The 27320-nt window shown below is 39.8% G+C and overlaps 1 protein-coding gene across 7 annotated transcripts in view; it reads left to right on the top strand.

The window, feature by feature from the left end:
- The window catches only part of MYO6 (myosin VI), a 163085-nt gene extending 144705 nt beyond the window's left edge, over window positions 1-18380 (top strand). For 4 of the 7 annotated variants that reach the window (XM_075923797.2, XM_075923796.2, XM_075923794.2 and 1 more), the window contains 5 exons: window positions 2257-2360; window positions 9346-9477; window positions 11431-11457; window positions 13365-13583; window positions 15008-18380. In XM_075923797.2, coding sequence (XP_075779912.1) covers window positions 2257-2360; window positions 9346-9477; window positions 11431-11457; window positions 13365-13583; window positions 15008-15207 — 682 coding nt within the window. In that variant the 3' untranslated portion in view covers window positions 15208-18380. The remainder of the gene's footprint in view (window positions 1-2256; window positions 2361-9345; window positions 9478-11430; window positions 11458-13364; window positions 13584-15007) is intronic. The other 3 variants (XM_075923798.2, XM_075923795.2, XM_075923793.2) reach the window with 1 other exon arrangement.
- The last annotated feature ends 8940 nt before the right edge of the window (window positions 18381-27320 follow it).

Here is a 27320-nt window from a genome sequence, read left to right as displayed (position 1 = left end):
AATCAAGGGCTGTTATTACAAGTCAATAGGTGCACACAGACAGTGGTCACAACAGGTTTGATATTTCTTTGAAGAGTGAATAACTCTAGAGTTAATCATTTACATGTGAGTTGTCTGATGTTTGCATACATTAGTTGTATTCAATCCCCTTGATTATTTGTGTTTGTAGTATTCTGTCTGCTCCAAGGGCTATTATAACTAGATGCTTCATCTTGCTAGAGCAATCCTGGGGGGAGAGAGAGAGAGGAGTGAATGTATGTGTGGTTTCTGTGAAGTTATCTAATTTAGTATATTAAAATAAATATAATTCTATTTTCTACTTTTATTGGTGTATTAGCCTCTGAGTTTGGAGAACTTCTTACTTCATAAATAAATAGTAATAGATATGTAGCCGTGTTAGTCTGGTCTTGCTGAAACAAAAGACAGGACTATGCAGCACTTTAAAGACTAACTAGATGGTTTATTAGGTGATGAGCTTTCAGGGGCCAGACCTACTTCCTCAGATCAAATTGTGGAAGAAAATTGGCATGACCATACATATCAAAGGGATACAATAAAAAAAAAAAGTGAACATATATAAAATTGATAAATCAGATTTTAGAACAGAGGTTGGATGAGAGGGAGGTTAATGTCTATAAGAAAATGATATTAGAGGTGATAATTGGGGAAGCTGTCTTTGTAATGGGTAAGATTATTAGCATCTTTGTTAAGGCCCATTCGTAAAGTGTCAAATTTAAGCATGAATGACAGTTCAGAGGCTTCCCTTTCAAGTCTTCGGTTAAAATCTCTTTGAGGCAGGATGCGGGTAATCAGGTCGTTGAGACAATGCCCATTCTGGTTGAAATGGCAAGAAACTGTTTTTTCTTTGTGAAACTGTCTATGTCTGTTTTGTGTGCATTGATTCTTTGGCAAAGTGTCCGAGAAGTTTGTCCAGTATACATAGCAGACGGACACTGTTAGCACATGATGGCATAAATTATATTTCTGGATGAACAGGAATATGTGTTCTTGATCTTATAACTGAAATGGTTAGGTCCAATGATGGTGTCAGCAGAGTAAATGTGAACAAAGCTGGCAACGGGGTTTGTTGCAAGGGAAAGTTCCAGGATTGGTATTAGTTTGGTATGTCCTGTGGTTGTTGGTTAGAATCATCCTGAGGTTAGGTGGTTGTCTATGGGAGACTATGGGTCTGTCTCCCAGAGCCTCTCGGAGTGTAGTATCCTGTTCCAGTATAGGTTGTAATTTATTGATAATGTGTTGGACAGACCCTGGATGTTGCTGGACCAGATAGTCCCGGACCGGAGATGTTCAGCCTGTAGTGTATTATAGGGTGTTAAATTTGTATGTCTTGTATATACTACAGTGAAGACTGATATATTTGAAAAAATCAATCTGAGTGTCAAATTTACTTTTTCTATCACTTGCCCAGGTTTGACATAGATTACTATATTGTCCTGTGTCTTTGGGCTCTTGTTCTGGGAATGGTGTGCCTCTCTTGGCCTTTCCATCTGTGTTATTTAATGGTGATATTTTTGTTAGTAAGTGTTATTGTGAGAAACTTTAAACTTACTTTCATGTCAAATTAATTTTTTCTTCTATAACATTTGTAGATTTGGATTAAGTAATCATTATTTTGTTCATTCTCTAAGCTTTAAATAGTGATGTTTCCTATTCAGTTTTGTTCTTTTCTAGTTTCATTCCCCTTTTCTCCCTCCCCTGGTCCTTGTTTTACTAGTGCAATTTAAGATACACTTTGTTCTTGTTTTATCTTTTTATTCTGCGTCACTGTTATTGATATCCTCAAGACAATACATAGTTTTAGTGGCAGTATATGTTTAAAGGGTGCTGCAAAAAAGAATAGTGGAACACACAGCCTTATTTTCAGCAAGCCACACTGACACATTTAACTTCTTGTTTATTTTATTTTCTTTGCAAATGAGCAAATTGAACATTTAGAATACAAAGTACATATAAAATATATTTGAGGTAAGTCAGATTTTGGATCTAAATTACACTGCTACTGAAATTTCTTTTTTTTAGTGATGTCAATATACAATAAAGATATATTATGCTGCTGAATGTGGGGGTGAATTTTGGGGTTTTTTTTGCGTTCCCCTCTCAGAACACAATGCTTCTCAATGTAATGCGCATTGTGCAATAATCTCTGAATAATCTGCTTATCCTCTTTTCTCTAATATTTCTTTACCTTTTCCTTCCTCTTCTGTAAGTTGATCATTTTTTTTGTTATATCTGTAGAGGCCCTTCTGTTCAAGCCACAAAAGCTGCAGCTGGTACTAAGAAGCATGATCTTAGTAAGTGGAAATATGCAGAACTTCGTGATACAATAAATACTTCCTGTGGTAAGTTTGTGTTTGTTTGGGATGGAGAAGGGTTGTGTTCCAACTCACTAATTTAGCTATTAGGTGAAAAAATAAGTTCAATGACTTTTCCCCAAGACATAGAGCAAATATGCCATTTTTCTTTGAGGGACAGATGCTCTTATAACAAATGGTCTGGTAGCACTTTATAGACTAACAAAACATGTAGATGGTATCATGAGCTTTCGTGGGCACAGCCCACTTCTTCAGATGACTAGAGTTTTGAGTTTAGGATGTGCAGACCCAAAATAAATAGGAGAGGGGTTGGGGAGTAGGAAAAAAAGGAGGGGGTGGGAGACAGGGAGCTAGAGGGAATCAGTAAGTATCTCAAGATTGGTAATAGAGATGTAGCGGTTTTGCTGAAACAGAAGGTAGGACTATGCAGCACTTTAAAGATTAACAAGATGGTTTATTAGGTGATGAGCTTTTGTGAGCCAGACCCACTTCCTCAGATCAAATTGTGAAAGAAAATTGGCATGACCATATATACCAAAGGGATACAATCAAAAAATCCACACAGAAACACCTTCTGAACCCCGACTAGGATTGTTCTATCTGCTTCCCAAAATCTATAAACCTGGACACCCTAGACATCCCATCATTTCAGGTATTGGCATACTCACTACTGGATTATGCAGCTATGTAGACTCTCTTCTCAAACCTTACGCAACCAACACTCCCATTTATTTCTGAGATACTATTGACTTTATGAGAAAACTACAAAACATAGATAATCTCCCTGATAACACCATCCTTTCTACCATGGATGTAGAAGCTCTCTACACCAACATCCCACATGAAGACGGATTACAAGCAAATAGAAACACTATCCCAGAGGATACCCCTGCCAGTCTGGTAGCAGACCTATATAACTTTGTTCTCACCCGCATTATTTCCAATTTAGGGACAACTTATACCTCCAGATCAGCAGCACAGCCGTGGGTACCTGCATGGCCCCACAGTATGCTAACATCTTTATGGCTGACTTAGAACAAGATTTCCTCAGATCCCGTCCCCTTTTACCCCTCCTCTACTTACGCTACGTCAATGACATCTTTATGATCTGGACCCATGGCCAAGAAACACTGGATGCATTCCACTGAGACTTTAACAACCTATACCCCACCATCAATCTCAGCCTGGACCATTCAACATGAGAGATCCATTTCCTGGACACCACAGTACAAATCACCAATGGTAAATTAGATACCACTCTCTACAGAAAACTCACTGACTCATACAGTTACCTACATGCCTCCAGCTCCCATCCAGGACACACCATACGATCCATCGTCTATAGCCAAGCCCTTAGATACAACCACATCTGCTCTAATCCCACTGACAGAGACCAGAAACTTCAGGATCTCTACCAAGCCTTGTAAACCTCAATTACCCACCTGGGGAAGTAAAAAAACAAATTGAAAGAGCCAGACGAATACCCAGAAACCATCTACTTCAAGATAGACCCAAGAAAACCAACAAAAGAACACCACTTGTCATCACTTTAGCCCCCAATTTAAACCCATCCAACACATTATCAATAACCTACAACCTATACTGGAACAGGATACTACACTCTGAGAGGCTCTGGGAGACAGACCTATAGTCTCCTATAGACAACCAGTAAACCTCAGGATGATTCTTACCAACAACCACAGGACATACCACACTAATACCAACCCTGGAACTTTCCCTTGCAACAAACCCCGTTGCCAGCTTTGTACACATATTTACTCTGCTGACACCATCATTGGACCTAACCATTTCAGTTACAAGATCAAGAGCACATATTCCTGCTCATCCAGAAATATAATTTATGCCATCATGTGCCAACAGTGTCCGTCTGCTTTGTATATTAGACACACTTCTCAGACACTTCGCCAAAGAATTAATGCCCGCAAATCAGACATAAGATAGTTTCACAAAGTAAAAACAACTTCTTGTCATTTCATCCAGACTGGGCATTGTCTCAATGGCCTTACTACATGTGTCTTACTCCAAAGAGACTTTAGCAGCAGACTACAAAGGGAAACCTCAGAGTTGTCATTCATGCTTAAATTTGACACTTTACAAATGGGCCTTAACAAAGCTGCTAACTACCTTACCCATTGTAAAGATAGCTTCCCCAATTATCACCCCCAAGTATCATTATCTCAGGGTATGTCTACACTACAAAGTTAATTCGAAATAACAGCTGTTATTTCGAATTAACTTTAATAGAGTCTACACAGGCAAACTGCTATTTTGAAATAAATTCAAAATAGTGGAGCCCTTATTTTGAATTTGGTAAACCTCATTCTACGAGGAGTAACACCAAATTCGAAATAGCTATTTCGAATTAAGTGCTGTGTAGACACTTAATTCGAAATAGGGGGCCTCCAGCCCTTCCCAGGGAGCCCAGGAAAGCTTACTCTCCTCTCCCCTAGCCCCGGAGCCATTAAAGGGGTAGACCCTGGCCACAGTGCCTGTGCCAGCTCCAAGCCTGCCATCCCAGAGCCAGCAGTGGCCACCGGGGCCCCTGACCCAGAGGCCCCAAAACATGAGCCAGCAAGCCACTGGCAGCCAGCCCTCCACCACTCCCCAGGAGCAGTCTGCCAGCTCCCCAGGAGCCTGACAGGGGCCAGAGAAGGTGGGCGCCTTCCTGGTCCAGGGTGGAGATTATGGACCTTATTCAGGTTTGGGGGGGGATGCAGGGATGCCCCCAATGTCCATGACCTCCACACTAGATGGAGGAATGCGGACGTCTATGGCAGGATAGCTGCCAGCCTGGCCACCAAAGGCCACATGCGAACCCAGGAGCAGGTTAGCATGAAAGTCAGGTTGGTCCAGCAAGACCCCCAAGCCTGAGCTTCCCCTCCCCCTTCTTCCCCCTTCCAGGTCCCTCCTTCCAGGTTTTCCCCTTCCCTCTTCCACCCTCTCTCTTCCCCTCTCCCACCTCCTTTTCCCTGTCTCCCCAGAGGTTCATCTCCCCCCTCCCCTCCCAGTTTTGTTAAGTAAACCCAGTTTCTATTTTTGAACATACGTGTCTTTTATTTGACATCAGGAAGGGGGGCTAGGGAGGGGTAAGTGGAAGGACGTGAGGGAAGAACAGGGCACGAGCCCCTGATGGGGAGGACCAAAGAGGCTCTGAGGGCTTCTCAGGGTGGACGCTCTCCCTTCAGGGCCTGCTGGATCCTGCCGACCTGCCGATGGACCCCCCGGATGGCAGCCTGCAGCAAGTGCAGCCGGGCTGATGGCAACGACCCCATGAGACACACCGGCATGCCCAGGAGCAGCTCTGGCTCCATGTGGCCGAGTGCTGTAGTGTCCCGAGTACGGGCACTCAGGGCACTCCATGACAGGACTGCTTTGCTGTCCCTCATTGAGGTAGACAAGCAAGCGGGGAACCCTGAGAACTGTCTGTCTGGGGTGGGGGTAGGGTCCCTTTAAGCACGGAGCTCTGGCAGCAGCCCTACACACGAAGGGTACGTCTAGACTACATGCCTCTGTTGCCAGAGGCATGTAGATTAGGCTACCAGGCATAGGAAAATGAAGTGGCGATTTAAATAATCGCCGCTTCATTTAAATTTACATGGCTGCCGCGCTGAGCCGACAAACAGCTGATCCTGGGATGAGGTATACCTGGGTGGTGGACAAATGCCTTTGATGTCGACACCTGCGCGTCCAGACTACCGTGCTGAGCCTACAAACAGCTGATCAGCTGTTTGTCGGCTCAGCGCGGCAGCCATGTAAATTTAAATGAAGCAATGATTATTTAAATCGCCGCTTCATTTTCCTATGCCTGGTAGCCTAATCTACATGCCTCTGGCGACAGAGGCATGTAGTCTAGACGTACCCCAAGTCCTATCCTGATGCCCTGCGGGCACTGGTTCCGGCCAGCCTTAACTTTGGTTCAGGATCCACTCAGTGTGGATATGCTATTTCGAAATAGTTTTTGTTTATAGATGCGTTATTTCAAATTACCTTAATTTGACTTAACTATTTCGAATTAAATTAATTCGAAATAGCATTGTAGTGTAGACATACCCTCATAGACATTAACCTCCCCCCAAACCTCTACCCCTGTTTTAAAATCTGATTTGTCAATTTTAAATGTGTTTTCTTTTTCTTGATTGTATCCCTTTGGTATATATGGTCCTGCCAATTTTCTTCCAAAATTTGATCTGAGGAAGTGGGTCTGGCTCATGAAAGCTCATCACCTAATAAACCATCTTGTCTTTAAAGTGCTGCATAGTTCTGTCTTTTATCTGAAGATTGGGTAGTTAAAACGAAGCATATAAGAATCAGTCAATGGATAGCATCCTTCCTGACATAGGAGTCTACACAAAGAGTTGTTTGCACCTTCAACGAGTGCTAAGTTGATGAGTAAGTTGTTACCTGTTACACTCTAGTTGTATCTGTGAATTTTATACACTTCAGTAAGGAGTAACGTATTATAAATTCTTAATGACATTATTTAAAATTAATTTACATTCCAGTAAAATGGAACTGAATACATGTAATATTACCCTGCATTTATAAAGTCTAAGTTTCTAAATGTAATTTTTCAGGCTTCAAAAGTAAATAGAACATAAGTTAATTTAAAATACAAACTAGACGCATTAATATTGTAGCTGATCAAATTAATATTTGCTAATTTTTTTAAGAAGATAAAGCTTATCTTTATCTTTACTATATATTAAAGAACATTTTTCCTGTGGGATGACAGAAGTGATGTCATGCGTCACTCTGGGTCCTTCAGGAAAAGTTTTTGTCCTGCTTCTCTCTGCCCTCAGACGCATTCCTACCTCCCAGGCTGCTGGGGAAGGGGTCTGTCCAGGAGGGTGAGTGGCCCGGGGCCAGCAAGTGGCTGTTGTGGAGCCTGGCTGAGATGGCACACTACAGCACTGAGGCAGCATGCGTCCCTCTTCCTCCTCCCCGGCTTGCTCCCACTGGAGGTGGCCTGTGGTCTGGGCAGTTGCTTCTGGGTGCGGCCTCTGCGGAGCTTTAGGGAAGGATGGAGAGAGAGCCCCGAGTCTTGCTGTGCAGGGAAGAAGCACTCCCCCTCCCATGCTGGGGTAACAGCAGCGTGTGAGCGCACTGTCTGGAGCCTTTCCCTGCACTCCCACTGGCCAGATTCTGTCTAATGGGAGCGGTGGGAGACTGAAAGACAAGTAAGTGCCTCCCACCCCCTCATGCCCAGACCTGCACCCCCAGTCCCTCTGAGCTGCTGCACAGCAGCTGGCTGAAGATCTGGCAGCCACCAAGTGGAGGGCAATAAAAACAAGTAACGGGATGCCAGTGGTGGGATTCCTGTGGGGCCTCGGCAGGATGTCCATGGAGGGGGGGAAGGTTGGGTTGGCACTGGGGTGCACCCGGCCCTGGCTGGGGGAGAGTGGTCTGAGTAGAGGGGCCTGAGCTGGCAGAAGGGGCAAGGGGCCCTGGCTGGAATTGCTGCGTCCCAGGCCTCTCCGGTGGCCAGGGGGAAACGGGTTGGTGAGCGCAGCGCGCTGGGGCCTCAGCCCCCTAGTAATACTTAGGTATTTTCAGTATCATGAAGAGATTAACTAATTTGTAACATTCCTTTATATTTTATTGTAATTGTTATCACGTGTCAGTTATGAATAATTGGTTTGTTTTTTGGAAAAGAAGTCTATCTTTAGGCTAATGGCTGTTTCTGACAGATGCCTGACTCCTTCTTGGATATCTTGGCTAGAAACCTGTCTATTCTCTAGCTTTCATATCACTGAACTGGCCTCAAATTTGAGGTCTTTTAAAATAATTTTTGAGTTTTTGGCTTAAGTCATTGGTGGCTACAGAGTAGATGGTTTTGATGCACTTAGGTGTTCACATTTGGTTCAGATCCTCTTTGGTGACTAGGACGTGCATATGGTATCATTCTATGATCCGTTGTTTCTCTGGGCCAGATATTTTGGCAAAAATAACACTCTTTGTTTAAAGGAAAATGTCGAGGCCTTGATTGAGTAGCCAGGCTGCTGAGAGTTTTCTCAGCAAACTAGTTCCCTGACTGGTTGGCAGGAGCAAAGTAGTATCACATGTAGGAATGAATAGGCAAAGAGAGCAAATCATAAATCTTAATTCTAGATGATTCCACACCTGGCAGCCCTACTTCAGAAAAGAGAAGAAAAAAACGACTAGGCTGTCCCCTGCATTTGGTTTCCAATAGGAAGGTAGGGAGAAAGATCCTCAGACTTTGTGGCTGTAGATACTAGGGAACAACACTAGAAAATCCAACTCTGAATGTGCATGGTTTTTGCATTGTAACACTCACCACTTCCCTATTCCAGTATACCTCCTCCTCTGTCGCGGAATCCTTAGGAGTCTGCTTTACTGCTATCTTCCACAGTTCCTGCAGCAAGGGAGACCCTCTAATGCCTAACGTAGGTCTTTGAGATTCCTTTTCTGCCATTGGGCCACCATATACATCACAAAGAGGCCAAAGCATAGGTGATGATCTTGCCCCGGACTATAGTAAGGAGCATACGTGAGCCAGAGACAATGAAAAGGGTCTCACCAGCATTCAGATCCATCTTCCAGCATGATGTAAAACAGTCACTTGCCATTTCTCCTCTTCTCCTGTGCTTATTCCATCTCAGCTGAACTGATAATAGTGAAAGCCTTTTATATGTGTGTGGGAGTTTATCAGAGACTGACACGCACAAACTTATTATTCAGTACTTGATGGGTGATGTTACAGATATTGCAAGTCTGCTTGTGTCTGTTAGTCCTGCCTCAATCAGGAGTGCCATACGTCCATATTGTGAGGCTTGTGCACATCTACATAAGCCTTTATAGCACCCGTCTGCTTTCTTTGCTCAGCTTAGTTCTCACTTGCCACAAGCTTTCATTTTGCTTGCCTTGTAAGACATTATTATGTTACAATGTGCTCTAAAATAGCAACACATTTTATAACTAGGTTTGTCTTCTGATTTTTTTTGCATTTTTTTCTTTGCTGTTTTTGAGACAGATATTGAATTATTGGCAGCTTGCAGAGAAGAGTTTCACAGACGACTAAAAGTATATCATGCATGGAAATCCAAGAATAAGAAACGTAATACAGAAACAGAACAACGTGCTCCAAAATCAGTCACTGATTATGGTGAGAAATTAATTTATTTTTCAGTTTTTTAATAAATTTGGAACATTTGTCAAATGAAACATTTCCAGAATAAACAAGCAGATTATTTTTAGAAATATTTTTCTTTAAGTTGAAGAAAAAGGGTTATTTGTTTAAAATATTTTTGTATGAAAGTAGGTAAAATACTTTGTTAAACAGATTTTAATTGACAGTTTGATTGATTCGTTTGCTATTCAAATATGGTGGTACTCATAAGGTCCAATAAAAGTTAACTAAAATAATTATTTTCTAAACAATCATATCTACTAATTCATATTTGCCATAAGTTAGAAATAGTTTTAGATTTGGTATTTTGCATGCTCGCAGTTTGTTACAAGTTAACCAGTGGGCAGAAAGATGCTTAAGGCGTATCTGCCGAAGAGCACTCTTCGTAAAACCTGTATTAGAAGCTACTTCAGCTATATCCTATAACACACACATTTTTCTTAGATTATTTAGGAATCAGGTTGTTAGCAGAGAACCCCCTCTCTGAATTCAGCAATATGATACAATTTTCTATGGTAGGTATAATTTGATTCTCAAAGATGAACCAAATCAGAGATTCTGAATACCCTCATAGTCAACCTGCAGTTCCTGAAGCAACAGTGGTAGCTAAAATTAAATTAAATTAAAATAATTAGATTGCTTCAATACCAATAGCTTATGGGTTCTCCATGATATGATTCTTTTCAGAATGACACACAAAAATAGAGAGGAGATTTTTTAAAATCTTTGATTATCCAGTAACTATTTCTGTTCCTTCCTGCTCATTTTGATCAACATCTGAACTTTTTTACAGTTTAGATTCGGTTCAATAAACTTTAATATTAAAAATATGTGAAAATGGGATGGCAGTGTATGCAATTTCTTACTGAACTAATAAAATGGATGATTTTGCTTCTTAAAGGATTAGATGTTGATAATGGTTCATTTTCATAGGTTGCATTATTGCTATATATTGTTCCTGGCAATAATGTGCCATAAATGACACAAATCTACCTTTGGATAGGTGTGTGCAAATTTATGACCACATAATGATCAATTTTATAGCAAATCTCATTTTTCTTTATAATTTTTCCATCATTTTCTTAAAATATGATCTTCTATTTCTTTATAAAAGTTGAGACATTTCTGTGTGTAGGAAAATGTAGTAATATCATAATCTTTACATCTTTAGAAATTCATTTTATTGTCACAGTAAATTCTTATTTTTGTAAGTAATTCTTCTAAATGAACATTTCAATTCCATGTATTATAACTAACCTTAAATACAGTGAATCCCTGATTCCGTGGATGCTTGTTCTATAACTCTTTTAGCTGTCACTGAATACATGATTCAAATGACGTATTTCCATTTTTATTTACTCACCAACATATTATAGTTTTACACACACAGTTCTGTAATTAGATGTCAGTGGGCTGAGAAATGGAACATATGCAATGAGCACTCTGTCATAGAATGGATTACAATTAGTGAATTTTATAGTACCAAAAAAATGGAGCTCATTTCTCTTTCCTAGACAGAACCGTTGCAAATTAGAGAATGATTTTCCGTTCCATGCAGAAATGTCAAAAGTTTATTAAAGGTACCACATGAAATAATGAACAAAGATTTATCCCTGCAATTTGTATTAAGTACCTGTATCACTGTGGTTTTTCATTTGTATTGACTTGCACTGTAAGTCACGTAAATACCAATTTCAAATTTATACGCCAGTTAATAAAAGAAACCCATGATATTCTTGTCAGTAAACAAGCACAGAGATACAGATAATTACCTCAATACCCACATTTCCCTTACAAATGGAATTTCCTTTTGCCACATGGCTTGGTGGCAAACTTTATGAAATACTTAATATGTAACTTTAACTGCATCTATTCCAGTTCTAGTATTCTATGATTCTGTTTTCTTCAATATGGAATATTTGTTTACAGATTTTGCACCATTTTTCAACAGCTCAAGTAAGTGGGGAGATGGTTATGTATGACAAAGTTAACGAATACGAGTGCTTATAATCTCTGTACTAACTTCAGCTGAACAGTGTGTTGCTACATTTGTAGAATCAAAGTATACAAATAAAAAATATTAATTCACCATTTTCTGCTTAACACAAAAAACAGCCACAAAAACATTAACTCAATGGCTACATATATTAAATTACCAGAGCTCTATGTAGCTTGAAAACTTGTCCTTCTCCACAACAGAAGTTAGTCCAATAAAAGATTTACCTCTCCCACCTTATTTTTCTAATGATTGTATATTTGTTAAATTTATTTTCACAATGAGATCTACATATTGAGAAATGTAACTTTTTGATGGTGGTTAACTGAAGGTGTGAACTCATTTATGGTTGAGGAAATGCTATTCTCTTTTAATTCTATCATTTTATTATATTTGTACACATTTTTTCTATTGTAGCAAAACTCTGCACTCAACTTACTACAACAGCTGTTCTCTTAGTACAAAACTAATGTTAGGGGCTAGTTTAATTTTTAAAACAAAGTATTTCTGTATCAGTCAATATCTACCATTGAAAATGAAAGATAAGCTGATTACTTAGAACTTCTATTCTTTAGATTTACTGAGGAATCTAAACACAAAGATAGAAAGAAGACCAACTGATTGCTGTTGTAATGCAAAGAAGTGTTTCACACTACCACGTCTTTAGTTTGGTGCAATGTACATTTAGACAATTCAGAAAGATTCATGAATTTCCATGAAATTTAATGTAAATAAACTCAAATTTTTATTCTTTCTCATAGAACGTATTTGATCAATGCTAGTGTATGAAAGTGGTATCCACAGATAAACATAAGTGTAATAAACATTACTAAAACTAGTTCTGTAGACAATCTTTTCTTGTTCACCTTATTGTTTTCTATATAGTTTTCAGGCACTAATATTTTACGTTTTGAATTTTTTTCAGATATTGCTTTCTACACTTTAATAAACCATTCTAGTTACACAAAATTGGAAGAAATAGCAAGTGGAGCTTGCTATTTTGTTTACTAATATATATTTCTGCAATTTCGTCAACAAGATGTGTTAAATGTCTGCCTTTTTACATTTTGTTAAAGTTCCAGTATAAGTTTGCCACTTAATAGGTGACTAACATCTATTAATATTATAGCTGCTGTTTAGAAGATCCCAACGGTCTTGCTTTTGTTGTTTCTTAAAAATGAAATAAGTTGCCTAAAAATATGTCTTGCCTATAAAATTTTGTTCAACTCAGTTGATTTTAATGACATAATGAATACTTTCTGAGAGTCTCAGCAATTAATTTTAATTACTAAGTTCAATGCATGTTATAGAAAGCAGATTTAGTGAGCATATTGTAATAAATAGGCATTAATTATTGTTTCTATTAACAGGTTAGATGTCTTTTTTATTACAAGATTTTTCTGTTGGTTATGAAATGAACATATTTCTTGAGTTAGTACAATATTACATAGAAGCAATTTTAGACACAGAAGGCTGTGGTATGACTTGATTTTGTGAAGGCCTAGACTGTAGTATAGACTAGTTGCTGCTTTGTTTTTATGCTTGTAAATGATTGGGTAAAAATCGGTATATCTTCAATATTACTCTAAGCCATAATGGCCTTGAAACAGCTCAAGGAAAGACGCTGAAAATTACCAAGTAGGCCAACACTAGCGTTCCCCAAGTCCCTACCATTGGAGGATTGTTATCTGTAAAAATTCAGGAGTGGAAATTTTGAGTCATGTGGCTTTTTAGCACAGATTTAATTAAATTAATTTATTTGAGGAATTTATTCCTTTTTTTTGCACATTAAAAAGAAGGTGGCTAGTGTTTAAGGATTGCATTGGCTGCTTTTGTCTGCAGTAGTAACTCTGTTCTTTGTAAATAGCTCAACAGAACCCAACAGCTCAGTTGCCTGCCAGGCACCAGGAGATTGAAATAAATAGACAACAGCGTTACTTCCGCATCCCCTTCATTCGCCCAGCAGACCAGTATAAAGATCCTCAGAACAAGAAGAAAGGTTGGTGGTATGCACATTTTGATGGGCCTTGGATTGCTCGACAAATGGAACTTCATCCTGACAAGCCACCTATTCTACTTGTAGCAGGTAGGCATATGCTCTTAACTTTTGGAAAGAGAAACTCAAGTTACATGTAATATTCAGTGCCGATATTTATACAATAGTTGTAGGTGGTTTGGTACACACTTCAATAACCTTTGGGCCTACACATCACCTAAACCGAAGACTGACACACAGTGATCTAAGAAATAGTACATGGTCACTGCTCTATTTGATTTTTACGTAGTTGTGAAAGCAAGGAGGGGTGAGGAGAGACTTAATGCAAGATCGTTATTTAAAGACTTCAAGTTGCATAGAATCTACCATTTACAGTAGTGAATTGTGAACCTTGGTGCAGAGAAAGGTGGGAAAAAAACCTGGGGTCTCTGCAGATCTCACCAGGCAGAAAATTATTTCCTATCCCCAAATCAGTCAGTTAGACTCTTCCTCTGTTTTTGTTGAAATATTCCTAGTTTTGTGTAATAGAAAATGGACAGAAATGGGGAGATGGATGTTTAAGGTGATAGGGAAAAGAGTCATAAACATCTTGGTTTTTTTTTTACTGTCCCTCCCCTTGTGTTGTCTCCCTCCAAAAATCTCTGCCTTAAATTATTATATATTTTCTAATTTAAGAAACCTAGTGAAGAACCGTCCCAGGTTACTTGTGTCTATGGTCAGGGTACGTTTCCAAGCAGTTAAGTTTCTTCTCACTATTCTAATTAGATAATGCTATAATTATTCTGAATATTATTTCTATCTGCCTTTCACATTTAAACTACATATGTGCAGTTGTGGTGTTTCCTATCGGTGCACTGTTCTAATGTACCTCCTGGCAAAATTTTAAAAAAAGTTGGCTACTTGCATTCTGCATGTGTTTGGATTTAATATACATATGGGTAATGTCAATTGACAAATGCCACTTTAAATGTTTAGTGTGGAAGACTGGCTGATTCAGCTTTTGGCAGTGTTACACAAAGCCTTTAGCTTGCAGGTCACTTATTTAGATCTGAACAAATGTTATAATGATAATTCACTAGCATTTCAGTGGCCAGTGTGAAACAAACTGACTGGTAATTTTCTTGTGCGCTGGGTGTTCACCTGCCAAAAATCGTCTTTGTCTGTGATCTCAGCAGAAAAGACCTGAGGGCTGAGAACTCATGACAGCTCCTGCAAGTATTCTGTCCTGCTCACTTTTGAAGCACATGAGCGAGTTAGTTGAAATGTGCAAAGTTAGCTCTCCTGCAGCTGTCCATGCTCTACTTATTTAATGGGTAGAAGAACTTCAGTCTCTTGGGTTGTCAAACTGGTTTCATAATAATGTTTGTAAATTACAGTAAAACATTGTCTCTCTTAAAAGGCTCATAATCATTTTAGGGGAAAAAAGGAACAAAGCAGCTGTGTAATTTTTGTTAATGGGATCTTGAACCATATAAATGGTTTTATACAACCAAATTTTCTTTTAACCATTTCAGGGAAGGATGATATGGAGATGTGTGAACTGAATCTTGAAGAGACTGGCTTAACTCGAAAGCGTGGTGCTGAAATTTTGCCGAGACAGTTTGAAGAGATTTGGGAGCGCTGTGGAGGCATCCAGTATCTTCAAAATGCAATTAAGAGCAGACAAGCTCGCCCTACGTATGCAACAGCTATGTTGCAGAACCTGTTAAAATAGTTACTTTTGCACATTGTTGTTAGAGTTGAGAACCCTTACCATGATATAAAGGGAAGAGTTCCTCTATGCAACTGAGGATTTAAACATTCTGTAATAGTGTTGGAGATATTTAATTTAAAGTGAACAGATTTTATTAATCATGGGAGTTTAATTTGTACTTCTGGTGTTTAATTTGTGTTGTGAACTCACTAATTCTGTGGACCTTGCAGAAGTTTCTGTCAAGTATGTTAGTTTCATTTTTCTTTATATGCTAGATTCTTCTAAAAAAACTTCTGTTATAATGCTAGCACTGTAAAATAACACTATTGTACTTGGGGTTCATGCTACGATCAACTCCATTACAATTTCCTTTTTATAAAATCCTCTTTAAAACTTGCAAAATAGAAACCTTTCAAAGGTGGTCTAGTGAAAAGGGTACAATGTATCTTTGAACTGGAATTGTGAGGCCTTAGCTTTAACTTCTTCTCAGAGAAGTTGGAGCGTACAGTACTTCTGTATGATCAAAGATATTTTATGTCCTGATCTGAAAGCTGCTCAACATCTGTATGTATCGACTTTTCCAGAAACTTATGGGAAATCTTTAATTTCTTACTTGGTCTCTTACTTTATCTGACATTGTTTTGAGATGAGCACTTGTGTATTCAAAGTACTGTGTAGTGATGGAGAGACTCAAAAGATGTACTGCACATTTAGACTTGTATTTTTCTCTTTTTTAATTTTTTTTTAAAGTAAGAGTCCTTGCAAACACTCCTTCGGTTATATTTTTTCTGACAAAACTTTGCTAGGAGTCCTTGGATAGTTAAATTATCCTGGTAGTGTAATATAAATACATGATGCAAAAATTCTCAAAGATACCTCTTTAAATATATTTAAGATTAAAGGAAAGCATAAGGGCAATGTGGGTTTCCCCCCCTTTTTTTCTTTTATTAATAGTAACCTAGCAGAATTGGAATGCAGGGGACTGAATTTTAGAGACCCTATTTATTTTAATGAATGCACACAGATTGTTACTTCTGTTAGATGGTATCAGAGTCTTGCCCAGACACACATCATTGTCATGTCTAATTGCTATATGCTACATTAAATGGCTGAGTGTTTTGGTCTACTGTAACAACAAACATTTTCCTTCAGTCACTCTGTTTTTTTGGGCTTAATTTCCATTCAGGATTTCTAGCTTTACATAATAGTGTCCTAGCTTCACAGTTAAAATGCGCTTGTATAGGAATTACTCATTTCACACCACAAAAGCTACCTTTTGTTTACTTATTTCTTAAGGCTGGCCATATATCAACAGATTAAAACTTGATATTTATATTTCAGTGCTAAAAATTTGAAAAATAAAGAGATGTAGTTTGATGCCTTCTAGTGAAAATGGAATATTCAGATCTTTTGAAAGCAAAATACTCTCTCTTCCTGTAGTGAAGAACAAAGTTTTACACACTTCTGTGTGTGTGTGTGTGTGTGTGTGTGTGTGATATATATATACTTGCACATATATTTCTTCCCTGAGTCCTTTTTGAAGGATGTATTTTCTATGTTCCGTTCTATGAAAAGGTACAGTTCTATAGTGCAGTAAGAAAAAGTTTGTCAGATTAGATTCTTTGTGTGCCACAGTCAGTCTTTTATACACTCCATGCTGTAATAAGTGTGAAAATCTTTTAGTAAAGAATTAGCATTTATTTATGAATCCATGTAATTGACAATTTCTCTGAGTTTAGGACTGGAATAGTGTGTGTTTTCTTTCAGGGTAAGTATCACATTCCTCTTCTATCATGAGGTGGCATTGGTCAGGATCTCAAAATGCCTTTTCTATTCCCACACCCAACAGTTTACTTAAGTATAAGTGACTGCAGTGTGAAGGATGTGTGCATAAGGACGCAATTCAGCAATTTGTTCAAACACAAGTCTATATTCAATAACATGAGTTTATAGATACTACTTACGTGGTTGAAGTTAGGCATTTGTTTCAGTACGTTGCTGAATTAGGACCAGAATCTCATAGCCTAGTCACTAGATTCTTGGAAATCCTATAAATTATCTGAAGCTGGGGCATTTAATAAACCCATTTAAGGAAGTATTGAACTAACTTGGCCCCTTCTTAGTCTATATGGATTTTAGTGATTGTCTAATTCTGTATAGTCTCGTGATCTTTGTGGTATATTATAAAGAGCTTAAAAAAATACAGTGTAGCAGTTTGGTTCTGATATTGGCACATTTAAAAGTGTTTGCTTGATGAATACCACCAACTTCTCTCATTATTAATTATGGTTATGCATTTAGGGGAAGCTAGCCTTTATTTTACAATATGGCATATTCTCAGTATGTTTGTAAGTCACTCAGATATCATGGCAATGTGTCTAGGATTTTAACCAAGAAAATCTTTTTCACTTTAATCAAAATGGAACTGGATTGGATGTTATCATACGACACATTTCCCACCTCTTGCTATTGCTCTCAGCACTTCCTTTTGTTTAATTTGAGCTGAGAGAATATTTGCTAAATTTCAGAATGTTTCAGTTTTGTACATGATAGCATGTATTCCAGTAAAGGTCTCTGCTGGAAGTTGCTGCTGGTAGTTGAGCCTGTTAGCACAGCAGAGATCATTCTTGAATCAGAATCAAGTTTGGGGTTCAAACCACAATCAACTGCTTATCAGTCTTCTACATTAGCTAATTGCTTGATTAGACACTTGGTTATCTTATCGGTAATAAGGAGTTAGCCTGATTCCTCTGTAGAGAGTACAGTGTTTACTATTGCTGCTCCTGATACCTGACTGTAAGCAGTAATTTTAACTGCTCCGAATTGACACAGGGAAATGAATAGAAAACAATGACTCTGTTCTGTGTGTTTGATTTAAAAAACAAATTAATATGGTGTCCAGCATAGCTGGGAGTTTTCACATGTAGCATGTTGGTAAACAAAAAGACAGAAAGACACCTACCAGGCTGTATTCCTGATAACATGACTCAAGAATATGGATCTTCCTAGAATTTTATCAAGTCATTAAATATACCCTTTTTGTCCATGGATGAAATTCTGTTTCCTATTTGCAATTGCATCCTCTTTTTGTTTTTGTTGGTTTTGTTTAAAAATATTTTTCAAGTAGTTTACCTAAACTGATCTCTTAATGATGTACTGAAAATTACACAAAATAAATACATTCCAGGTTGAAATCTGTCTGGTATCCTTCCTTTAATCAGATACTTGCAGTTCAAGTGGGAAATGTTGACCATTTTTAGAAAAGTATAAAAAGGCAGAAAGGCCTTTCTGAAGGGGAAGAAATATTGTAGATACTTTAAAGTCACTTGGCATCCTTATTGTGTCAGAAAATCAATTAAGGGATATCCAGGTTAATCATAGTTACTGCAGAGTAGCTGGGTCCAACAAATACAGACAGGCTTAGTATAAAGGCCACTCTTTATTCATAAGAAAGGGAGTTGCCTCAGAAGAGGAAATTTTATTTTGCTGTGATGTCAACAAGTACATAATGTTGAGATTTTGCTGGTGGACTGGGGTCCCATTCATTCAGCATTGGACTTGTTACATTTAGAGTATACTGTAGCTTGGAATAGGAACCTAGCATATTATGCCTGGCGGTGATGGCATCCAAATGCATAGAAGGATATGGAGGCTCCAGCAGGGGAAAATAGTTGAGTGGTTTATATGTGCTAAACTCTCCCTGTTTGACCCTTCAGAATCTTGTGAACACATCACAGGAGTTGGTGACTGGATGTGTGGACTCAGTTATTATGCATTTGGCTCCAAGGTAGGTGGCTATTTTCCCCTGGAATTTTACTGCTGGGCCGAAGCTCTGAGTTGGCACATGTGGAGGGTCAGGTGACATGTCATGAGACTTGATGTTGGGGTAGGGATCACAAGGAGTTAGTGTGTTCCCCTGGAGGTCTGCAGCTGGGCATTAGCAGTGAGGCAAAGCAAATCTGAGTCACAGCAGCAGGAGGATGTTCTCTGGGACCAGCTGATGCCTGTTTTACACTCTCTGGCAGTCAGGAATCAGTGACCTGAAATGATATTTCATCTGGGTGGACTTTGTAGGGGGGATGATGTAAACAGGGCACTGAGAAAATTAGCACAAATCACTTCCTGAAAACATCTGGATGTTGACTGGTCTGAAAAGCTACATCAGAATTGTATGGAGGGGAGCCACCAGCCTTCTCTGACTTGACAGACCCAGAAGGTGAGTGAATAATTGTGAACGAGGAAGTCCATAGTTTACCACTAAACTACCAAAAACTATTGTATTTGGTAACTTTGTTATTTAGGGGGAAAATAGCATAACTTCCTGAGCAGGGAGCAGATCTGTTGTTGACTGTTAGGGTATGTCTACACTACCACCCTTGTTCGAACGAGGTGTACCGGTAGTTCGGAATAGGAAGCCTAATCCAAACTACCTACTCCGTGCCACGTGTAGCCACGGGCACGGAGTCCGAACTAGCGGGGCTTTAAAAATGACGGCGCCCGGCAAGATGCAAATGAAGCCCAGGAAATTCAAATCCCGGGCTTCATTTGCAACTTCAGTTGCCTACATTAACCACCTTAGTTCGAACTACGGTGGTAGTGTAGACATATCCTCAAGGAGGAAATAGATAACTATCTGGGAACCCACTGGAGCTGGTGTGAAACAGCCAAACAAAATGACTGGTGCTTCTTTATAGCATGAGTCCAGGGCAAGGACTTGTTCCATAGGAAGCCTTGTCCCTAATAAGCTGGAAGCAAAAGTGGATTTAGAGAGAGGCGTCTCTTAAAGTAGCTGGGAAATGGGAAGAGGCTCTTGATCTTGGGTACCACAAGACAACTCTCTCCAATCCCTTTGCTCTGGTACAAAGGATTGGTGATAGGGTCTCAGCAATGGAGTGGGGCCCGCTGTGGAAGAGTGTGTGTGTGGGGGGGGGGGGAGGCAGAGATGGAGGGGGGTTGATGGCAACCTGACATGAGGTGAGAGCAATTAAGGAAGAAATCATGATTGATCTGCGCTGTGCAAATTAACTAGCAACCCCAGAGAAATTGGAAGTTATTAAAGTCTTGGCCTAGCAAAATCACATTTATTGCAAATTGTCTTTCTCTCTGCGTGTCTGATGATAAGTGTCCCTTTGGATTTTGAAATGGGTACCTTATTTCAACTCTAGGATCTACTAATCTGTGACAATTTTCTCATCTTTTTTTCCCCAAATTAATTTAAGACCCACATGTCAAATTGGAAGGGAATTGTGATGATGAGATTAAATACAGGTATCTCCTATGCAATTTTCAAATAAAGAATTTTATTATATTTTATTGAAATACAAAAGATTTACATCCAGCAAGTATATTTGGTAATTAATATTTGATAGTGATAAATACAGTCACAAGCAACCATTTCATTAATAAAATGCACCTTTAAAGTGACTTTATTGCCTGACTAATGAAGAGGCATTATGATTTGAAATATACTAAATAAAATGAAAAAATTGACTATTTTGCACATTCTGTAATGATATCAGCATTTAGAGTTAACATTTGTTGGAAGAGGTCTTTCAATGTCCTCTGAAAAATACGTTAAATTTTTCTGATACATGACTTGGTAAAATAGAATCATGGGTTCCCCATTTATTGTCTCAAAGATTACCTAGTCAAAATACCTAATCAGCCCTGCAAATTCAACATGGTATTTTAAGATGGGTTCTTCTAGCTTGAACCTGCAAACCAGTAACACAGATTCTGCATGTAAAATTACAGTTTACACAGATGTAACTCATTGGAACTTTGCATCTATTCTGTTGACACTACACAAAGTACAGAGAATAAAGTTTACTCACTCTTTGCTGGCTCTCCAGCACTAACAATTAAAAATTAAACAATTTTGTCACTAAAAGAACAGATAATATTCTGAATATACATAAGATTCAAATCTGAATAAAGAGGTACCATGTTGCTATAGTACACTGTACGGGTAGAACTGCACTTTAAGTATAGTTTCTGTTGCATAAAACAGGGTAAACAATGCCCAAAGGTATACAACATTGATGCAGCACAGACATACTCAGGTATAGGATAAGTAACATCAGTATTTGAATCTGGATTATGAAACAATCCAGCATTGGGCAGGAGGGTTGATAAGCATATGAAATTTTTATGGCTGCCTGTCTCTTCTAGAGATGCCTTCTGCAAAAACGTAATAGTAACCAATAGGAGAGATTTGTGTATATAGTAGGGCTGTGATTAATCTCGTGCACCTCCCCTTTGAAATGGCGCTGCGGTGTTTCAAAGGGGCAGCGCTCCATGGAGCCTGGGATCAGCTGGAGTTCCCAGCTGACCCTGGGCTCCATGCAGAGCTGCCCCTTTGAAGCGCCGGGGCAGTGTTTCCATGTGGCAGCGCAAGGCATTCCATGTGGCATTTCAGCAGATCCTGGGGTCAGTTGAGGACTCCCCAGCTGATCTCAGGTTCTGGGAAAATGCTGCAGGAAGCCTGGGATCAGCTGGGCGGTCTCCAGCTGACCCTGGACTCCAGGGCAGCTACCCCTTTAAAATGCCATGTCTGCACATTTCAAAGAGGGCAGTGGAGCCCGGGGACAGCTGGGGACTCCCCAGATAATTCCGGGTTCTGCTGCTGCAGAGAGCCAAGGATCAGCTAGGCAGTCTCCAGCTGACTCTGGGCTCCATGGCAGCTGTCCCTTTGAAACACCAGAGGTGGCATTTTAAAGGGGCAGCCACCGCACAACTGATCCCAGACTCCCTGTGGCATTTTGCCAGAACCCAGAATCAGCCGGGGAGTCCCTAGCTGATCCTGGGTCTGTGTGGCACTTCCCCGGAACCCAGGGTCATCTGGGGACAACTTAGCTGAACATAGGTTCTGGGGAAATACTGTGCAGAGCCCGGGATCAGCTGGGAAGTCCCCAGATGATCCTGGGCTCCACTGCCCTGGGAGGTGGCATTTCAAAGGGGCAGCCACTGCACAGCTTATCCCTGCTCAGCTGTGAGGCAGCTGCCCCTTTGAAACACGGCCTCCGCACGTTTCAAAGGGGCAGTGGAGCCCAAGGTCATCTGGGGACTCTGGAGTGGCACTTCAAAGGGGCAGTGCAGCATGAACGCCTGCGATTAATGCATTAAAAAAAATTAACGTGTTAATCCTGCCCTGCATTAGTAACAGGAGGTAATGCATGTGAATTGATAGCCCTAGTATATATTGAATATATGGTGTGTGTGTGTGTGTGTGTGTGTGTGTGTGTGTGTGTGTGTGTGTACACTCTATTTGTTACCATAGAGTAATCATAAACACATCTCTTATGTACATTATAAAAGTTACAGAATGTTTCTTTGTGCCTGGAAAGCCCACTTTAAGGAAAACGGCAATCATCTCAATCCATCCAAAATTGGGAAATCTCAGAATAAGAGACCTTTTTGCCATGAATTAAACAATGAAATATACAAAGTTCTATTGGGGGTGTGTCCAGACAATAATAATTTAATGACAGTAGATGTTGAGTCAATTATTTAAAGCTTTGTAACTGTTAAAACACTTTATATTTTGACACGCAATGTTGACAAATAACTGCTGCTTGGGAACTTCTCATTTTTTCTTTTATTAGATATCCATAAACGTTTATTATTGATCTATATTTTTGTCTGAAACTGAAATTTACTGATAAAAATCTAATACTTCCAAGCCTATTAATAAAAAATACAGGCTGGAATGGTTTTTACCTGGTTCTCATTCTGAGAGTGGAATATAACCCCAGCTGATGTCTGCTTGTGTCCCTTAGCTTTGAAATAATGAATTAAAATCATTAAGTACTATACTTTATAAATGCATTTTAATATTTTATTCATGGTAAAATTTTAGATTGTTGCACTAAGCAAAGTGGCTGCGACTTTCCATTAACAAAAACTGACTTCCACATGATGTGTGCTCCAGATTCAAGACAAAATTGTAAGATTTTCTGTATTTCCCAAATTTGTCCATATATAGATTAACCTGAACTCCAGTCTTGAATAATGCAGAACTTGTTTCTGAATACCTGTAAGAGAAACTCTTGTAAGAAACATTTTTTAAAAGTTTACAGAAATCTTTTAATAAAGCATTCTCAAATTTGGAATAAATTGAAAATGTTTTACTAAGCCACTGTAATCAGGCAGGCAAATTTTCACTAAAATCTGTTTCAAATAGAATTCAGTAGTCCCCTACATGCAGCTATTTAATTGCTCAGAGCAGTTATGCAATACCACTCATATTGTTGCTGTGCTTAGCATAATGGGATTTTTATATAGAATTTTAGTGAAATGGTGCATGAATAGTGTATTCATTTGAACAGTGTATTCCTGATTATTAAACAATGAATGAAATACAATATTTTGAAGGATTCACATGAGAAATACATATGGAATCATAAATAGAATAGCTCTAGCAGCCATAATAAAACATTCTCCTTCTTAACCCTGCTTGTACGTAGTCTCAATTGAAGTGTAGCTTATTTTACAAACCAGAGAACCGTGTCCAAACGTCAGATCTATCAATCTGCAATTGAGTGTACAACCCTTCTTATTCCTCCACCTCCCTCCCCCAAAGTATCTTACTGGTCCCTCGATGGTTCTTCCATCAGCCTTAGTAATGGAATCTTACCTGTGTGGTGTTATGGCTTTGTTAAATGGACTTACTTATATTGCTGTACTTTTGTCCTTTAAAAAAAAATCCTATTAATATTTCAGTAATTCAGTTACTCTTCAGACCACTTGTCTAATATAGCAGATATGGAGAAGAAAAGAAATTGTGGTGTGCCGTCTGCCCCTCAAACTGTGTAATTCCAACTAACATCCCTGGTGATAGGAATGTCTGGGCAAAGGGTGTTATGCTGTTTTTGTCGGTGTCAGATGAGAAAGGAACTATACATTTAGACACGTATGATGAAAGAACCCAAACAGCTGTTTCACGGGAAGTACCTGTTTCCACATAAGGCTGACCCAGCACTAAATGACTTGAAAATCAAGAAATCATCTCAGATCTATCTAAGGAGGATCCCATATGCTTCAGTTCTAGTATTTCTAAATTATTTGATTTGCAGTCAAAGGGTCCATCTCCTTTGGGACATTTATAATGACCTTTTAGTTCTCCAGGAGAGCATTATCCTGTAAACAGAATCTTGCAAACCTACAATAAATGCACTTCAAAGTGGGGCCTGAAATGGGGTTTCTGTCTAAGACTTGCAACTGATTCCTGGCTGCACCTTTTGCAAGGCTGCAAATGTGTCTTCTGTAAGATTGCATAAATTTAGTTTGCAAACTGAACTTTGCAAGAGATGTTCTCCAGATAAGACCCTTTCTTCTTAAGTAGATCACACATTAGAATTATTCATGGACAGTACCAGCCAGTGTCTGGAAGGGGATTCCTTTCTCATCTCTGATGCCATTCACAGTGATAGACATTGAATGACATTGAAATCTGGGCTGTGTGGTTGCAGTTGAAATGTGCTGCTGCCCCTTCACAAGGCAGGCAGCACGGATTCTGACAGCGCTGTGATAAACCTCTTTCCTGATTCTTTAAATAATACATTATCTTCCCTGTTACATAATTGCACAGAAATGGTGCATTTTGAAAGAGATGTTTTCTTCCATTCTATATCTGGTGGGAATGAAAAGTAACTTATTAGATGACTTAGGATGCATGTAGATAGTGTCCTAAGGACAGTTGTAGGTTTGACTTTTGACCTGTTGGGCTCATCTAAGTTTGGTCATATTTACTTACAGTCAAAATATGAAATACCTCATCTGCTTGAGTGCAGGAATGAGCTCAAATTCAGTGAAAGATATACTTATTTCAGAAGAAGGGTATGGTTCTTCATAGTCATGAATCCACTCGTTTAACCACTTGATTTCTTGGTTACTAGGGTTTTTCTGAGGAGTCACATGCTTGCTTTTAGAATCATAGATACCTTCTAGATGGTAATCAATTATATGACTTCATGTGAAAGCAATTTTCAAAGGAGACTAAAGGAGTTGTTTCAATGTCACTATAACTGGATTTTCAAATACCCTTTTATGAACTCAGAATTATCCTGGACTGTGTACTGAGCTGCCTTCACTTCCAGCTTCTCTACCTACCACACACCTGTTGGAAGGGGGAGGGGTCTTTTTTCAAGCCTTTGTAAAATGATTTCTTTGAGATCTGGGCTGGGATTGTCAAAGAGGCCAAAGACATGCAAATCCTACTGAAAATTCAAACATCTACACAAACAACCTTAATCTTGGCTATGTAGTGAAATTGTTAAAGTTGCTGTTGATGGTTAATTGATCTTATTCTCTGAGGCAGAAATGTAGCAGCATCCCTATAGTTCCTATTAAAAACTTTAAAAACAACAAATGGTCTAGTAGCACTTTATAGATGAACAAAACATATAGATGGTATCATGAGCTTTCGTGGGCACAGCCCACTTCTTCAGATGAAGTTGGAAGTCCAGAACCAAGAATAAATAAGGGAAGGAGAAGGTTGGGGCGGGGAGGACATTGGGTAGATAAGGGATAGCAGAGCCAGTCTGTAACAGGAAAAACTTTAAAAATAACAGTCTATTAGCACTTCAAAAACTAAATAGTTAAAAAAGGCTGATAAGAACCCCCCTGAAATTATAGTTCCTATTGTTAGTTAACTGTTCCCATTCTCAGCCAATTCCCCCAGAAGCATAAACCCTATGGGAATTTTAAGGCCCCTACATTGCCAGAGTGATGTAAAGTAGTCCTGTTATAGATGACAGTAGGGGAATCCTGAGCTGGGAACATCTACCGTATTTTCCGGCGTATAGGGCGACTGGGTGTATAAGACGACCCCCTATCTTTTTAATTAAAAGATAGGGTTTCATCTTATACTCCAGCGCCCCTCCGCCTCCTTTGCTCCCGGTGTCCCTGGTCTGCTGGAGATGGTCCCCAGCAGACCAGAGGCACCGGGAGCAAAGCCGCCAGGAGCGCCTGGGCTGCCCCCCCCCCCCCCCGCCGGAGCCCCTCCGAGGCTTTGAAAGCCTCGGGGGAAGCCGGCGGGGGGGCATCCCAGGCGCGCATGGGCTGCCCCCCCGCCGGAGCCCCTCCGCGGCTTTGAAAGCCTCGGGGGAAGCCGGCGGCGGGGCATCCCAGGCGCGCATGGGCTGCGCCCCCGCCGGAGCCCCTCCGCGGCTTTGAAAGCCTCGGGGGAAGCCGGCGGCGGGGCATCCCAGGCGCGCATGGGATGCCCCGCCGCCGGCTTCCCCCGAGGCTTTCAAAGCCGCGGAGGGGCTCCGGCGGGGGGGCAGCCCATGCGCGCCTGGGATGCCCCGCCGCCGGCTTCCCCCGAGGCTTTCAAAGCCGCGGAGGGGCTCCGGCGGGGGGGCAGCCCATGCGCGCCTGGGATGCCCCCCCGCCGGCTTCCCCCGAGGCTTTCAAAGCCGCGGAGGGGCTCCGGCGGCGGTGCATCCGGCGTACAAGACGACCCCCGATTTTGGGGGGATGTTTTTTAACATCAGAGGTCGTCTTGTACGCCGGAATATACGGTATGTGCTTTCTTTCTTTTATCCTGTGCCTAAGTGGCACAATGGGGTTAGATTGCAACTCAGGATTTATTTTACTTGCCCTTAAAAAAAAAAAAAGACTTAGATAGTAAATAAAACATTTACCAGGCAGTCAATAAATGTCAGAATAATCTGAATCAAGCACTTCCCAAAGTACTCAGACTAATTCAGGACAGTAATTAGCAAACAGTATGACTTTCATGTGTGAAAGTCTGTGCAATTAAAAATAACTTACTTTTGTTGTTGTTTGGTGTTCTGTAATACAATTTAAATGAAAGTTCAGGTTTATAATTGGAATGCAGGGTATTAGTTACCAAGTGTTTGTAACTTAAATTTCATGTGTTTAGGAAATACTAAATAGTTGTTGTGACTTTTTCTGTATTGTAGTTTAAATAAATTCCCAAAATAATCAAAACCGCTGTGATTATATTACATTATTTTGACAATTACAATTTTAGAATTTTGAATTTTTTAGTGCGGAATTTTGACTTTTTGGTGGAGAATCCCTCCAGGAATAATATAAGAAAGAGGTGATAGAAATGTAGCCGTGTTAGTCTGGGGTAGCTGAAGCAAAATGCAGGACAATGTAGCACT

Source organism: Pelodiscus sinensis, chromosome 3, assembly GCF_052426305.1.
Source record: "Pelodiscus sinensis isolate ZL-2025 chromosome 3, ASM5242630v1, whole genome shotgun sequence".
In the NCBI taxonomy this organism is placed as follows: Eukaryota; Metazoa; Chordata; order Testudines; family Trionychidae; genus Pelodiscus; species Pelodiscus sinensis.
The sequence above is the reverse complement of the archived record's forward strand: the minus strand, read 5'-3'. Positions and strand labels throughout refer to the sequence as shown.